Here is an 18840-nt window from a genome sequence, read left to right as displayed (position 1 = left end):
ATTTCTATCATGTGAATCTAAAATAATGCTGATATCTGACAAAAAATTGTAAAAAAACGAAAATATTTGTTCAATTATTTTTGGCGGGAAAACAAAATGTACATGTATGTATGTATCAAAGACAATATAAAGAAATAATCTATAAATATGATTATATTTTGACATCAAATCATAAATAATCACTATTTCTATCATTTGAATCTAAAATAATGCTGATATCTGAAAAAAACGAAAATATTTGTTCAGTTATTTTTGGCGGGAAAACTAAATGTACGTATCAAAGACGATATAAAGAAAGATTAACAGCTTATTGATTCTACTAATCTGCAAACTTTATAGACAATAATTTGGTGTTAATTTTTACTGTATCTGGGTTGACCTCCAAAACCTAAAACTAGTATTGAAATTTTAACGAAATTTATAACATTTTTGAACAGATCTGAAAGAGATCAAATCAAAACTACTGGAGGTTGATGACAACAAATGATGCATTTTATCACGGTTCTTCATTACCTGTGGTGTTTAGTGCAGGGTGACACTAACAAATCAATAAGATGAAGAAGAAAACAATCAATAAATAACTCGACACAATAGAACTAGTTGGTTGTATTGTATCTCGTTACTCTATCATGAAATCACTAAATTAATGTTACAAAAACTCATCAATACAGTCTGCTAACTGTGGTGTTCCAAATATAACTGTAGTGAGGGACAATCACAAACTTTGCACACGTTCAACGAACTTCGTTCATTTAGGTCAAAATCCCCTCCCACTAAACGAACGCTCACAACTGCAACATTATAGTTATATATGATGTAAACTATGACGAGAACTTTAGCCATCTGACACCACTATGATCGATGTAATGTAAAAACACGATTGTAAAAACATTAAAGATCATTAAAAAACAACCAGAAACCAAGCACCATATCTCACATATATCAACATCTCAGTAGTAAATACAAAAGCTGTTATCATTCAAGGTGTGAAAATTTTCCAGTCAAAAAGTGCAAAAATGAAGTTCAGCAATCGTATTAACGCCAGACCCTCTACCCCATAAACGAGCGATGTTTGCTTATTGAGCTTGTGTGACATTGTGTGAAGCATTTACCAGTTCTAAATATTGTACTTTGAACTCTTGATTTAATCTGAATATTATCATAAGGGCAAATATGACAGCTTTGCACTGATGAAAAATTTACAATATCATGAAAAAAAATGTCTCTGATATTTTATTTACATTTTTGAAAACTTGTAACATGTGAGTCTTAAATCACACTGTTGTTCAAAACAGAAATTTAAAAATTGTTACCTGAAATTTTTGACTGCACACTTCAGTCTTTGTCAACAGATTGACCCAAAAGTTAAAATCAATACTATGATTTACCAACACAGATGAATTTTCATTTGAAGATGTGAGTATTTACTACAAAATATTACACCAATCATTAACTTCAACACAATCTGCAGAGGATTACCCATCATGCATTTTAAGTGAGATTTTGTAATTTTTGGGAAACACAGAGAAATTCACATTGTAGACGATAGCGGTATTGTGAATATCACACAGTCCTGCCTCTACATGTATATAACCACTGTAGGCAAATATTAACAAATACCAAACACTACGCATTGTTCACTGCGCTACCAGAATGTACACACCAACAAAGCAACAGTCTAGCAATTTATTACACAACAGATCTACAAGTCTGACAAGTTGTGGTATTGTCGAGACATTAAAGCCTGGATTCCTAGCTATGCCGTATCTACGGAACTCTACAGTTAAGTGTTTTGTGACATGTGAACCTCTACACTGTGTCAAACTTGGTGAATCAAGAGATGGTATATTGATGTGCACGTGGTCAGTATTGAAAGGTACCGCATTAAAATCAGCTTAGTGTCTCTCTTCACATCATGTAAAAGTTTATTTACGTCAGAAATTGTACATCACTGACTACGACAACAAACACTTGAAGTATAACTTCTAAAGTAACATAAATTATACATCACGGATAAAGTATGACAAATACTTCAGGATTTCTTTCTAAAGCCGATCGTCATAAAATCACAAACTTCTTTATGGCGACGTTTAACAGACACCCCCGCCCAGAGATATCATTTTTTGTTGTGTCAGCGGAAAAATATGCTCTGGCGAGAAAGAATGCTGACGCTTTATCTGTATAGTATAGGCACCAATCTAATTGACTTGAATTGAATTAAATCTTTCACCCATACCAAAAATTTCTGAAGGATACGAGGCTGTAAAATAGTTACACAATTAACTAATCTAGTTTTAATAGCCAGAATTTACATTAACATGAACGCATATTATGCAACTGTCTTCTACAGGTTCCTGTTGGAATAAATATCAAATACAACGGAAAAAAAACGAAGAAAAAAAACACCCATGTATTAGTTCTAAACACTGTACTTTCAAATAATTATGTGAAAATACAAAGATTACAAAATAAAATATTTATCAAGAGTAAAGTCTTAAATAAATGCTCTTTCTTGAACTTTTCTCTGATCGAACTGTAAGAAGACGACTTGTTTGCTTTGTTTACTGCATTTCATGTCTGTTGTGCTTGTCTTATTTATTTATTTATTTATTTATTTATTTATTTATTTATCGGATAATCAATGGGAGCTAGTCCCATTTATAGGCTCCTTAGGTTCAGTGTTCAGAGCAGGAGGAAACCGGAGTACCCGGGGAAAACCTGCAGTGTACGGTAGAGTCAAACTGAACGACACTCTTCTTACTTACAGCGTGGTAAATTTAATCGAACCCAGCCAACACCTGGTGGGTTTGAACCCTTAATTGGAGAGGGCAATCACCCAACATACAAACAAAGAACACCACAAATGACAAACACAGTACAGATGCAAAGTACAGCAAATAAAACAAACCAAGTCTTATCCTTGTTCAGCTTTTAACCTCTTCAATACTGAAAACATTCCCGCCAAAATTGTTTGGACAAAATTCTTGTTTTATGTAAGTTTTTGGCATATATCAACTTCATTTTAGACTGGAATTAAAGAAATGTTACTTCCTAATAAAGTAATATTATTGTAATGATGAAAATATTCATATAAATTGGGTCCCCATATTATTTAAAACTCATCTCTAGTCATGAAAGGGTTAATCAGAATTTTCAGAACCTACATGTAATGTCCCATGAGTGAAACACCAAGCCAACATCATTTTAGCTGTAATGTCCCATGAGTGAAACACCAAGTCAACATCATTTTAGTTGTAATGTCCCATGAGTGAAACACCAAACCAACATCATTTTAGCTGTAATGTCTCATGAGTGAAACACCAAGCCAACATCATTTTAGCTGTAATGTCCCATGAGTGAAACACCAAGCCAACATCATTTTAGCTGTAATGTCCCATGAGTGAAACACCAAGCCAACATCATTTTAGCTGTAATGTCTCATGAGTGAAACACCAAGCCAACATCATTTTAGCTGTAATGTCTCATGAGTGAAACACCAAGCCAACATCATTTTAGCTGTAATGTCCCATGAGTGAAACACCAAGCCAACATCATTTTAGCTGTAATGTCCCATGAGTGACACACCAAGCCAACATCATTTTAGCTATAACACGTAAAGTTTTAGAAAGTTCACCAGGTTTATGATTTAACGTTGTAGATTTAATCTTCTCATTATTTTCAGCTATAGTAAATCCATACTACCGATTGGTATCGAACATTCAAAAATAAAATCAAACACAAATATGTTCAAAATAAATAAATCAATATTATTATCCACTTCAATTAGGATTTGCAAAGTACTTCAATGTTTTTATTTGATTGTTTTCAGTAAGTTGCTAAGTTCTAAACTGGATAGTTGGTATCCTAAGTGACATCCAGTGTTTGATGCCTAAAGATTTTAATACAAGTTCAGAGATTGGTTCATCAAAAGTAGCATTTCCAAATTACAGCTATGTAACCCAATCACAGCATTCCTTGTATTGCTGTAAATGTCACAGCTGACTAGCAGAGCGTCTAGTTGAAACCTAGGTCTCATTAATCACATGATGGCATAGGTTGGTAGATTGCCAATACTATACTAAACAAGCCACATACTTAACACTTCAATGTTGTTACCATGGTAAAAAACAGGTCAAACTCTTACAAACCCTGAAGTGTACATTCGTTCAAGATTTGTCAAAATATTCCATTTTTGTTCAAGTATTGGACTCTTCACATTAAAAGAAAGTAGAATCACCTCTATCAACTATCCTACCCTTACTAATTCATTAACAATACTTGCTGAGAGTACTTTAACATGTAAGAACCAGTTGGAGATTTGACCTAAATATTCACTTATTTAACCTCAATGCTACACATTCAATGATTAAAATGAGTAGTTTTCCACTCTAAAAAATCTTCAAGAATCCTACCACACCACTAAACATCTTTTGTTGATCTGCAGTCACCTGTTATGACTAGTCAACTGGACAGTGTTTTCTTGGTGTATAATGTTAGTCAAGGATTGAGATGTCAGTTAGAAAACAGTGGTTCAAAGTAGTCCTTACACTTACGGCAATAAAGTTCCTAGACCCATAACCACAATTAAAATCAAGAAAAACTGAAACAAACTGTCATCTGGCTTGACAAAATCTTACTAACATTGCTATATTTTATCGTCTGGCTACACAAAAATCTTACTAATATTGCTACATTGTATCATCTGGCTAGACAAAATCTTACTAACATTGCTACATTGTATCATCTGGCTAGACAAAATCTTACTAACATTGCTACATTGTATCATCTGACTAGACAAAAATCTTACAAGCATTGCTACATTTTATCATTTGGCTAGACAAAAATCTTACTAACACTGCTACATTGTATCATCTGGCTAGACAAAAATCTTACAAGCAATGCTACATTGTATTATTTGACTAGACAAAAATCTTACTAATATTGCTACATTGTATCATCTTACTGGACAAATACCTCTGTTGGTAAGATTTTTTTACTTTGAGTATATTTTCATTCATATACAAATCCATGAACATATTGAAGAAGAATGGATTCAGATGCAGCAGTGAGAAAATGCACCTGAAAGCATAATTAACCACCAAATATCACTTTATCTTTCATTTTGCATTATTTTCAATACATAAAGTCTGATATGAAAGACATCAAAGTACAAAAATTTGGTTTGCAGCTCTGTACTTATTCTGATGGTATGCAGCCCTTCCCTCCCCTTTACAGTGTACAAATATATCCCACTAGCTATAGTTATCATTGGACCACATTTATATATGTGTCTGTGGTGTTGTTGAGTTTTATGTGTTGGTCAACTCCCCTGACAATGTGTTTAGTAAAAGACACATAACGTGATTAGACATGTTGAAGATTGGCTTTGGTGAATGGTCTAGGGGGATCTCACATCCATTGAGTTTGGTGTGAGGTCTACAGGGTTGATTTTCTCACATAAAGTGTTTTAAAGTTGTGACAAGTTAGTACAACCTACCCAAATTCCCATGGCATTTAGTTTAATAAGTTCTTTCCAGGTTACTATTTAATATAGAAAATTAAATAAGACACGACTGAAACTGGATGGTCTCAACAAAATTCATTTCAAAGTGTTTCTAAAAGTTCTGATTAGCTTTCACACTGTTTAGCAGAGAATCACCAGCTCAGTAAAAAGTGAAATAAAGTGAAAGTACAGGTTTACAAGTTTTACAAATATTTACAATCTGAGCCCAAAACTGAGTTTATCTGACATTCACATCTGTAATTCAAACAGCAAATTATAAATTTGAAAACTTTGAAAGTCAATCCCAACCCACCAATCCCCCCCCCCCCCCCCCCCTGTTCAAAATGTGATTCTGAAGGTGTTTTGTTTTGTTTTGTTTTTTGTAAAAGAATATGAAACTATCTTTTAGAAACTCTCTGCAGTGCCAGTGGTACAAGTAAAACACTGGACCACTGGAACTGTGGTCTGAGTTATAGCATAGTCTATAGATACATTTATCTAGTGATCTTTGAAAGAATTTTGTCAAGGATCACAAAGGGTGTGCATATAACCTTATAATTGCTTGTAAATATTCATCATAATAATCATCTAAGAGAGAAGAAACTGTGTTTGTATGAATTTATCACAGAGGTCATTCAGGCCAGAGTAACCTGTGTTTATTTCCACAATTACCAGTGTAACCTGTACCTAACAGTGCCCTATGTATCATGATAATTACTGTAATATATAACGTTTAACACCACGCAATCCTGCACAGGAGTTGACAAAAGTTGTCACTAACATGTGCTACCAAATATATCTAGCATTCAACAAAATAAATGAGATGATACATCACTATAATAAATACCTGTCGAAGATTACCCACCCTAGATTCATTGCCCTCAAGACTAAGGCCTAACAAAAAAAAATGTGTGGTTCTGATTACACTCAATTTTAAAATAGGTGGGGCAGGTAGATTTTTTATTTTGTTCTTTTCATATATTTTTTTTTCATATGTAAGTGTCTAGTTCAGGTAGTTATGTTTTCCATTCTTTTCCATATGGTCTCTGTGTTATTGATTTCTTCTCATCAAATGTACAACCATTTCAGATTGAAAGACCAGTTTAATATTGTCATTTTAAGTTGATGTCAGTTTCCGCATCCACTATTTCTTGTGAGACTTCTCAATTTTTGCGATTTGAATTATTTTTTTTCTCAAATATGTACAAAAAGTTTAGGGTTGGTGTGACAAAATAGATGGGGTCAGGTAACCGAAACCAAACAATTTGTTTGTAGGCCTTAGAAGATAGCACAGCTAGTAGATGTAGGTAGTAGGTAGTTAATGTGGCACAGGTGGGAGTTTGTTTGGGAGTTCGCCATACTGAGGTTTACCACAAACAAACTGGGCAATACTATACTTAACAATAAATCCCCTCCTGGGTATGGTATACTCCGAGGTTTTGACCAGTTGATGACATATATGCATGAGCATCAGCAAGTGCCAAGTATGAAGTGTGAAAGTGTGTGGCTGATAAAAACCCTCTAACAATCTATCACCTAAATTAAAAATCAGCCAATGGCACTAACAAGCCACTGTAATCACCTACACATTTTGTTTGAAATATTGAAGATTTGTAAACACTTCATACTTGGCACTTGGACATGTTAATCTACAAGACAATGGTAGCAACATATAAGTATGTGTAGTCAAGGTAATAAAAGCAGTGATGCATGGATGGGTTTTAACCTGATGTTCACATACAAATGTATAAACAGAGTTATGGATTATGCATGGAATTACTTTTTGGTCTTGTTCACACACACGCACGCACGCACACACACACACACACACACACACACACACACACACACACACACACACACACACACACACATACATACATACATACATACATACATACATACAACTGAATGAAACACACACTGATTGTCTTTATTACAATTCATTGTTCTGTTGGCAAAGGTAAAGCCTCCTTGACAATAGATCATCATTTCAATGTATTTAATCTATCATGTTGGAGTAGTACTAGCCCCCAGGCCTGACGCTGTGTACTCTTTACTTTATTTATCTTTCAATAGCTGCCAAGTGTAGAGATTACCCAGCCAAGCTGCATTGATAACATAGATATACAGGTATGCTATCTGTTCAATGGCTGCTATGTAGAGATCACCCAGTCAAGCTACACTGTTACCATGGATATACGCTATCTGTCTGATGGCTGCCAAGTGTACAGGGATTACCCTGCCAAGCACTGTTAGCATGGATATTATTCAATCTGTCAATGCCTGCCTAGGGATCACACAGCCCATCTACACTGATAAAATAATATCACACTATATACTTGAGTGTGTATCTCTCAATGGCAGCCAAGTGTACAGTGATCACCCAGCCCAGCTACACTGTTAGCATGGATATATATACTGTATTTGTCAATGCCTGCCTAGGGATCACAGTCCATCTACACTCAGATTACATATACTCCTTCTGTCAATGCCTACCACATGATCATGCAACCCAGCTACATTGATAATATACAAGATACATGAGTCTCAATGGCTGCTATGTGAAGAGATGACACATCCTTGCTACTCACAACACAGAAATTACATCATTACATGTATGTCTCTGAATGGCTGCTAAATGTAAAGATGACACATCGTAGCTTCGCACAACACAGAGATTGTCTCTTAATGGCTGCCAAAGTGATCATTCTCTAGCCAAGCTATGCCGATAACGTTATCTATAATGTTTACCACATATCTTTACTGTACAGGTACAGGTACAATCCAAGCTTGAGAAAGAACCTTGCTGATTGGTTGACTCTGGTGTTTATAGTGTGACATTTCAACAAGAATTTCTACCATACAGAGTCTGATGTGGGAAGGTATAAGTGATCATTCCCGGAACAACAAAATCAAAAACAACAACATTAAACAATGAAATAGAGAAATTGAGCCATATTCACCACATCAGAATTTAATCAGAGTGATATGCAATCCATATTGTTTCTGTTTAGTGATACTCAATATTGATAACTATAATTGACTTGAACTTCATGTACTTACCCCAATGCTGCAGTTGTAGTAACTTTGGCAGGCCTGTTGTCATGACTACCAGAACTTCTAAGATGGGTTGAAGGATATATGGGCACATTGGTTTGGACCTGTATGATTTCAAAACGGAATAATATAAATAAATACTACCTTTATGAGGGACTGTGTTATTGGTTAGAATTTTGTGATTAATTAACAAAGACATGATGTTAATGACTGTGTGGGTGGCTGTGGATGAATTTTAAATTGCATCTCATGCATCTCTGGACTTCTAGAGAAATGACTTTGACTATACTGTGAGTGGAGGTGTAAATGGTAACGATACTGTATAGGAACTAGACTATGTGAGTGGAGGTGTAAATGGTAACGATACTGTATAGGAACTAGACTATGTAAGTGGAGGTGTAAATCGTAACGATACTGTATAGGAACTAGACTATGTGAGTGGAGGTGTAAATGGTAACGATACTGTATAGGAACTAGACTATGTGAGTAGAGGTGTAAATGGTAACGATGCCATATTGTTATTTTGTAGGTTGTTTGCTTTCCAGTCCGACCAAAATATAATGTTTACAATTCCACAGTCCTGTATGAAATTCCATTATTTTGAGGAAAAATATTCCTAAGATAATATTACAAAATATTTGAATTACCTGTGGTTTAGATATTCTTTTCTTGAACTGCTGCAGAGCTGAAGCGGACAGTTCTCTAGACGACGTAGAAGACATTCTTAGTGATGGAGTTACTTGTTTCACACTCTGACTTGAGTCCGTGGATTTCCCATCAAAGAGTTTCTCCATGGACTGACTTTTCCTTGATGAAAGTTTCGATGGTGATGTGGCTGTATTTGTCTGTCTAAAACTACTAGTCGATGCAAGTCCACTTGGTCTGCCACCTAATTCTGAAGTTATTCCTGTATTCGACTGTCTCAAACGATCCCTAGATAAATATCCACCAGTTCTCTCAAATTCTGAGGTTCCTGCTATGTTAGATTGTCTAAAGCTACCACTGGACGTAAATCCACTTGGTCTAGCTAATTCTGAGGTTACAGTCACTGCTTGGCTGCTGGTTGGAGAATTCTCTGACCGACTTGTAGATAGATCACTCAGACACAGTCCCCTTGGACTGTTACCATGGAGACTGTTTCCAAGGCTACTACTGTCATGGTTACCATTGAGATTGTTATGATGAGACACTGTCTTACCATAAACCTGAATGTTCTCTTTATCATCAGTATCAAATGTAACACGTGGTATGGATGAACTTCTACGTAGAGTTTGTGAGGTATCGATAGACGTATTCATCTGTGTTGAGTTTGACATGTGTTGGGGACTTGACATCTCTCTATACCCAGGCTGAGCAGGAGATCTGTGGCCATCTACTGGACTGGTTTGAGCATAGGTGTGTTTTTTGAGAGCTGACGGTTTTCTTGAAGAGTCTGGAAGACTTGAAAGGCTTGGGCTGGGGCTGGGGCTTCTGTGAGTGAGGCTACTAGTGCTGGGACTTCTGTGAGTAAGGCTACTTGGGCTGGGACTTCTGTGAGTGTAGGTTGTTGGCTGAGGTTCGTCATTAATCTTAACACCATATGAGTGCAGTCTGGATCTCTGCATACTAGCAGAATTATCAGGTTTCACTGATTCTGTGCCAGCATATGAATCTCTCAAGGACTGTATAGGTCTCTCCATTTGACTTCCATTGTGATGAGTTGTGCTGCTTGTGCCATAAACAGACCCACTTGTAGATAACGTAGATTTGGGAAGTTCCTCTCTGTTGGTGTTAATACTGGAATACGGATAACTTGTATTAGGGTAGTTCACTGCACTTGTTCCAGTGGTAAGTGAATTTGGTTTCTCTTTGGTGTCAATACCAGAATAAGTGTGACTTGCATTAGGGTATTTCACTGTACCAGCAGTATATGTATCCAGGCCAGTATCTTTGTCTCCATTTACTATTATGGCACCACTGTATGTCCAAGTTTGCTCCTTGGCCGATGCATCAGTTGCCGTAGTAACTGCACTGTATTGAGACTGACCACCTGAACTACCCGAGTTGCTAAATGAGTTGTAAGGAGATACTCTATCATCTACACCTCCATACTGATTGGCATCGGATTGATAGCTTCTGTAACTCTCAGCATAGGTGGTGTCAGGATAGCTTTGCTGGCTGTATTCCCCACTATGGTAGCCAGCTGAAGAAAGTTCAGTGGGATTTCTTACTTGTTGCTGTACTCTTGTGTTTGTACTACTATAGGGTTGTGTATCTGTGACTTTTTTGTAAGCTGGAGGAGGCACATAGTTTGGTGTAGGCGGTCGTTGTACATGGCTGTACTTTAGTGTAGGATCAAGTGTTGTCCTGTCCACATAGTCTTGGTGAGAGTCACCATTTGCAATCTGTCGTGACTCACTATCTCTGTAGTCATAATATTCAGGTTTATGTTGAGTGCTTCCTTGATATGATGTTCCACTTGTTCGTCCATAGTCGTATGAATTATAATCCATAGAATCCCTGCCATTGTAAATGCTTTGCTTGGCATATGATGTCTGATCAGTCAGGGGGCCATGAGTTGTAGAACTCACAGGACTACGATATGTACTACTCTGATATGTTGAACTGTATGAAGGGATATCTTGTCCTCTTTCAGGTTTTGTTTCCAGTCCATTAACTCTATGATTACTGAACTCAGACACATATCCATGACTTGTCATTTGATTTCCTGATGCATACGGACTAGTGTATGTGTCACGACTTCCCGTATAGCCCACATTTTGATCCATAGAATATCCCTCTCCATAAGTATCTGAGGTTCTTTCCTTTGGATATGGTTCTTGTTGGCGGCCAGAGTTTGCATAATAGTCTCTGTCAGCCACACTTTCCCTGGAAGTTGCTACGCTACGTTGATTTCCAGTATTGTACGGATCTTGCGCATACTGATTTGTCACAGGTTCAGCATAACTATACCGACTTCTTGGAGTGTCATATTGACTAGAATAATGAGACCTTGGTGTTCCTATCTCATCATCTATACCTCCATCTCTGTACTTCTGGTCTGCAGTTTCTCCATATGCATAGCTGAATCGGCTTTTTGCTTGTAGGCGCATCAAGTTCTCCTGCCCAGGAATCCAAAACAGTTCGGAGACATCATCCCTGCTAGATGTTAGACTGGTTGGTTGATATCCATGGTACGGCTGATGTCTACCATCTCCAACATTACTTGTGGAGTGATAAGAAGTCATACCTGAATAACCATTTCCTAGAATAAAAATCAGTATGAAAAAAATTATGAAATGGTAGATATACTGTATCCAGTCATCAAAATTGTATAAAATTGTAAGCACAGATACTAATACAATGTTACAAATATTTTAATTTGAATTGAAATATCTTGTACGAGACTGAAATAGATCTCTAATTCAAACATTGTATCAAACTGTCAGTAATAGAATTAGGAAAATGTAGTAAGGCCTGACAAAAAAAAAATTGTGTGGTTCCGATTACACTCAAATTTAGAATAGGTGGGGTAGGTAGATTTAAAAAAATATATATATATAAATATATATATTATCCATGTGTGAGTGTCTACCGGTAGTTCAGGTAGATATATTTTCCATATGGTCTCTGTGTTATGTGTTTCTTCTCATCAGATGTACAACCATTACAGATTGGAAGAATAGTTTCAATTTGTCTTTTTAAATTGGTCAGTTTCCGCATCCACTATTTCTTGCAAGACTTCACAATTTACAGTTTTATTTTTTTTTCTCGAATATGTAAAAAAAAGTTTAGGGTAAGGGTGAAAAATATTGGGGAATAACATCTAACTAAAAGTGTTATAGTGGTGTCAGAACAGGTGATAAGGGTAGTAAGATGATGCCACACATGATAATATGGGAAGCAGGAAAGGTGATATGGTTCATGTGGTCCATGATATGGGAAGCAGGAAAGTTGATATGGTTCATGTGGTCTATGATATGGGAAGCAGGAAAGGTGATATGGTTCATGTAGGCTGAGATAAGTATACATTTTTGATTGATAAAGTCAACGAACCTATTTGCTGCGACCCATTGTTGAGATCTGAGAGGTGAAGAGAGGATGTACTTCCATACTGGTAAGCCATACTGACTTCTGAACTCAGTTCTTCAACTTCTTCTAAAGGTTCTGTTAACCAGTTGGCTGCATTCTGGTGGATGTTCTGAAAATAAACAGAAGATTATCACAGTGTAAATATGAATCATATAGGAAATAAATAAATAGAATATTTACTGCTGAAATTCTGGAATTAATAAAACAACATATTGTTCAAAGTTTCCTTCTCACTTTAATTGTCATTTTTAAGTCATTCAGAATGTTAAAAGGCTATTAATTATGAAATGAAAGTATCATACTGTTACACGCTAACATTTTTTGAAATTTTTAACTGACTGACCCATCATTTTTATGGTATTACGATGAGAAATATGGAATGAAATATGGGTGACCTGATGTGCCCACCTGTTGGATTTGACACAGACAAGTAAAGTGCTGACATCAGTTTGTAAAAATGTGTTAATTTGTTTTACAAATAAATAACCATTCAACCTGAGGAGGTACAACAAAAAACAAACAAAAATTGTAGTAGCTAAGGAATTCCTAGGCACATGTGAAAACTTCATGGTATTTGTCAATACTGTACAGTAATCCTATCTAGAGTACAAACACAGAATTCCCTTGCAGTTAACAGCTCTGTTTGTTCACACCAAATAAAAATCTCACACTGCAGGTAAAAAAAGATACCGACTGCCTAGAAGTGTAAAGCTATGCAGGATTACTGGTCGTGCTTGTAGGAGATTGATCTTTCACCTCTTGTATTGTACAGGTACAAAAGTAAGATATGTGCTATAAAACTTTGCTGCAAGCAATTACAGGTATACTTTATAAAGAAGTGTGTAGGTTATATGAAAACACTGCAATGCCTTCTAGGCTGTGAATGTATTGACATTAGTACTCCATATGTACTTCATACTAAAGTATAACACTTAAACAGGTAGATCTTGGTATGTAGTGGTACATGTACCTTGTATGTACACAAACGGTGACTTTTTGATATAAAATGAAACTCCGTTTAACAATGCTACGTTTTAAATTATGTCATGAAAAACTTGGTTATATGTTTTCACCAACTTAAATGGCCTCTTATCCATCTGTAACTGTAGGGGGTGATTTTACTTACTGACCACTCATAACAAAGTCACTACATTGTATCGGAACACAACATTGTACATGAAGGTCCAAATTACTTTCTCGTAATATCAATAAGAAAAGTTTAATTAGCATATTTGTTGATACACAACCAAATTACTTTTTAGTCATGTTGCTAAAACATAGACACGAAGAAAATAAAAATAAAAAAAAATTAATGGTGTGTCAATGAACATCATTCTAATTATTTCAAGTTCCAATATGATTGAACCTGTATACCAAGAAGCAAAGTTTAGTTTACATAACAAACACACTAGTACACAGTGTAGAGGCATACAGCACACAACATAAAGGATGTCTCAAACACTTGTCCTGGTATCGGACAAAACAAGATTAATTTTACGTACATGACGGTATAGTACCTGTCTCTTCAAATTACAGCCTTAAAAAGTAGGCAGTAATCCTTTCATGTTAGACTCTCTTAAAATGAGAGAAATCAATGCACTGTTTGTTTAAATTCTGAGTTCAATTTCAATGTTCAACGGTCACTCAATCTTTCCAGCTATGTTCAACTTAGAAATTCAAATTTCTCTGCTAGGATCGTGGGTGCTGTTTTCACCACTATATCTTATGATTACCAAAATGTATGCCCTGTACATGTATGCACGTAATCAATTAGGAAAACAGGGTCCCTGGAGTTTTGTAACTAGGTCTTTGGTCGTTTCAATAAAACCCAAGCTGTACTCCCAGCAGACCAGCAAACTACATGTGTAAATACCAGCACATTTTCCACTTGAAGAAACTTTTTCACAAATTCATTTAAGCTACATTTCAATTGCCCTGCCTCTGAAAGCCCTATTATTGTATCGTCATGGTTATGAATAAATTTGATTTCAGCAATAACAAAATAACAACAAACATTGTGTTGAAAATGTTAAATTTTCATTCAAACATGACGAAGAGCGATAAAAAAAACCACCCCCCAGAAATAAACCCCCAGAAAATAAAAGTATTTGTCGGTAGCATTTTGACAAGGACAATTTCTCACCTGGTATATGTGTTATCAACTAGTCATAGTATTACCATGGTGCCAACACAGTTCAGTTTGTCATCAAGTCAAAACTTTTAGAAAGTTTTTCATGACTGTTAACTAATTCACTTAAGCATATGTATACTTTGAAATATTTGATTTAGAAAATGAATTTAGGGTCTTAAATATGTTGGTAGAATAATTTGGAATGAAGTCATTTGGTTTTTGACAGTTACTACTACAACACCAATACCTGCCATACATGTCTCTACAGGTATAACTTTATCAAGACTCACCAATGTATCAATGAACACGTCGATGCCAAACTTTCCAACTATTCTCACATCTTTAACTTCTACATCAGACTGCCTGATTAAGATGCATAATACACTGTCACAAGGGAAATGTTCCAAGTTGAGGATGTCAAAATACGGCTTATCTTGGATTGCTACATACCATGTACAGTAGCCGCGTCTGAGCAGTCTTACTTTACTATCTAGTAAGCCGCTGGTCATACAATCCTTAATGCTGGCAATAACAATGGCACTCACAATAGAGGGCTTACACCTCATTAACATAAAAAAAGAAAGTGTTCTAGCGCCAATACAGGACCATGAATGGATAAACATGTCAGTGGAGCTATGTATTCAGCCACTGATTTCATTCAGGTTTGTGATCACTGAGTCTGACATTCAATGATTCAGTTTCACATTTCATTCATTTACAAGACTTGCACAAAAATCTTTTCATTCAAGACAGCTATGCTGCGATTGTACAAACTTTATAACAGGATCATAAACACCACTACACAACAATCCCTGGCAGTCTCTGGCTGCAGAACTACACTACCCTGAAACTAGTCCAGAGTTAAAATTTCTACTGTTTACTGAGTCCGATACTTGTACCACAAACTATGCAGCTTAATACGTTTTAAATAAACAGAAAATACGCCACTGACTTGCATTACATCCTGAAAGTTGAAATGCTCAACTGAGGGGGAAAAAAGAGCTTTGAATTTGAATTTCTAAACTGTATTCTGGTCCCAAATACAATTCTACATGTACTACGGTGGTCTGGGCTACAAACTGTGAAGCTTGATACCTCTCACATGGTGTGAAAATAGTCAACTGAAGTTACAAATACAATCCCAAATTATAAAGGACAACTGAGAAAACAACACACAAACACACAACTCTGAAATAACTCTACTATGATTACTAGTCTGAACTATTATTTTAGCACCAAACACTTATTGCAGAAAATCCAACGAAGAAATGTAGTTTTCTTAACGGATGCAATAAAGATTCTATTCTATTACTACTGTGTACCTTAGTATATATGTACTAGAAAAATTAACATGTTGGGTTTTTTTAGTTGGTCATTTTAAAGTTGGTTGTAACATCAATTTCTGTTTTGTGAGGAATGTGAGACTGATATTTCTCACACAACAGCAATTGATGTTACAACCAACTTTTAACTAAAAAAAAAAAAACACTTTAATTTTCATCTGAAAACAATTTATAACAATTTCTACCATGAATACACAGGACCAACCCTTAGTGACACTGAAACAGTAAATAACAGGAATTTCAACTGTTTGGTAATCTCAAATAAATACAAATTATTCAAATGAGTTACGAAACTTTAAATGTCCAAGTCATACAAAACAACACATTGCCCATAGGCTATGCTATGAGAACTTCACAATGTAAAGTATACTTGACCCAGTACATGTACAAGCAAAATAAACAACAAATGGACTTAGATTGGCATTTCTTATATAAATATAACACATCAAACGTATTTCACATAAATTTCCAAATCTTTACATTTCTGACAAGTTCTCGATCCAGTTACCAACAAACTAACTTAAAGTAAACAGTACATAATACACATTGGTCCATCTACAAATAGACAACATCTCCATGTTATGTAGAATCTCACATACCAAATAACTACAACTGATGTCACACTTCCAAAACTTTAAATTTCTGACATGTTCTCTATCAACAAACTAACATAAAGTAAACTGTACTGCAGTGTACACTGGTCCATCTACAAATAGACGACATCTCCATGTTATGTAGAATCTCACATACCAATAGGGAACTTGCAATCCAGGCTAAGCATGCTCAGACGCAATGGACTATGGGATTACCTGTGGTTATCATAATAACTTATCTGGTGCTACCGATAAAATAAACCTCCCACACTGGTCAGGGTAAATATGAATTGATTATTGGTGGTTACAAACAATGTAACATTATTGTTTATAATACAGTACTGTTTGATTAGTATTTATTATCACATTTCCCATGATGCAACATTCAACATGGCAGGTTTGCCAGTTCCTTATTAACACACTTCCAAACTTCAAGTTAAATTTCTGACATGTTCTCAATCAACAAACTAACCTAAAGTAAATCATAGGAGTGTACCCTTGGTCCATCTACAAATAGACAACACCTACATGCTAAGTAGCTCTTTTCACCATTACTAGTGATGTCCACACACGTACACACTCACAAACTTGGTATGATACTTATTAGTATTACCAAGTAAACAGAACCAGAAAGAGACACAGAAACAGAATCTTACATACAAAATACCTAACTTACATTTAAGTACATTTCCTAAACCTTTAAATTTCTGATATGTTTTCTATCACTACTTTCCAGAAGTAAATACCTACTTTGTTCCTGGGGTCTATTCTACAAACAAACAGTAAGAAACTATGTAGAAATCTCACCTAAAACACAACATACCAAGTGATGGTACATTGGGCTATCAGTAATACTGTCAGGAAAATATATTAAGTACAGTGTTCCCACTAAGGCTTATTTGCGCTCTACTTGCGCAAGGTCTCCATCTGCTGTCGCAGTCAAATTTCATGTTTTTGTGCAACCCTATATCCAAGCATCAAGAATGAAGCCAAAATATACATTATATACAAATAAAGTATGATTAATGATTAAATGAAATATTGTCATACAGTTTTATTTCTCTCTATTCAGCATCCAAGAACAGGTAAAATGTATTAGCTTCATATTACAAATAAACATATGATTTTGCTTCTGTCTGAGCTTTGGCCGGAAGGGGATATTCCCCATATGGTCCATTTCCCCCACAGCTTCGCAAGCGTGGCATGTCACCAGGACCTTGGTAACAAATCACTCAGGCTAACTGTATTTGTCACTTAAACTACAAACCATTTGAAATAATAAACAATATCGTGTCAAATTCTAGTAAAACTGATTTTATACTTAAGTGCTGTCTAGTTGGTTGCTATGCATAAAGTGTTCTCACCTTGGTAACAGAACACTTAAACTGACCTATTTGGCAATGACTAAGACTTTGGAAAGAAGACAGTGCTATATGTATGTATGTATTGTGAAACTCTCAACAGGTATGGTCGGAATCTGTTTTGTGTTTTTGCTGGCTGAGTAGGTCAACTATTTGTACACAGACTCTGGACAAGTGAATGGTTTACATATTCATTTATATGTATGCAGTATATCTATGCAATGTTTATTATTTACTGTTGGTACTCCATCAAAGAAAAAATAATTTTTTTTTTTACATGTTGATGATTTCAGAGTGTTGAAAATAGAGCAACTGAATGGCGTCACGTATATACACTTATTTGTATTCCTAAGTCTATTGTTTGCATATTTCGAAAGTTAACAACATTATTACATGCACACTACTGGTGCTTTTGGAAAACAGGGTTTATCATGATGATATTTATGCATACCCACATCTTAACAACAAGTTCTTGCATTTCATAACTGCAGTTGAAGAACTAGAAAACCCGTTGAAAACCCGGGCTCAAAATCGCTATACCTAGACTAAATATACTTTGCAGTGTCTGTGCTAAGGTTTGGGAACCCAGGTAACAGAAAGGGGGGAGGGGGGGGGGGGGGGGGGTAAACTCCAGAAGCACCAGGAGAATTCAGGTACACTTTACCTACTTTAACAGACTTTTAACAAAAGCACTCACTGTATACTTTGAACAGTGTTCTCCCAAAGAGTTTTACAAGAGGAGTGGAAGCCTAGTAACACCAAACCTTTGTTGTTGGCA

The 18840-nt window shown here is 35.7% G+C and overlaps 1 protein-coding gene across 1 annotated transcript in view; it reads right to left on the bottom strand.

The window, feature by feature from the left end:
• The window catches only part of LOC144451217 (uncharacterized), a 59436-nt gene that overhangs the window by 22995 nt on the left and 17601 nt on the right, over positions 1-18840 (bottom strand). Inside the window, exons 2-4 of the mRNA XM_078142017.1 lie at positions 12599-12743; positions 9211-11807; positions 8570-8667 (exon numbers count right to left, since the gene is read on the bottom strand). Coding sequence (XP_077998143.1) covers positions 8570-8667; positions 9211-11807; positions 12599-12668 — 2765 coding nt within the window. The 5' untranslated portion in view covers positions 12669-12743. The remainder of the gene's footprint in view (positions 1-8569; positions 8668-9210; positions 11808-12598; positions 12744-18840) is intronic.

This window comes from Glandiceps talaboti, chromosome 21 (genome assembly GCF_964340395.1).
Source record: "Glandiceps talaboti chromosome 21, keGlaTala1.1, whole genome shotgun sequence".
Classification (NCBI taxonomy): Eukaryota; Metazoa; Hemichordata; class Enteropneusta; family Spengelidae; genus Glandiceps; species Glandiceps talaboti.
This window is presented reverse-complemented; position numbering and strand designations above follow the sequence as displayed.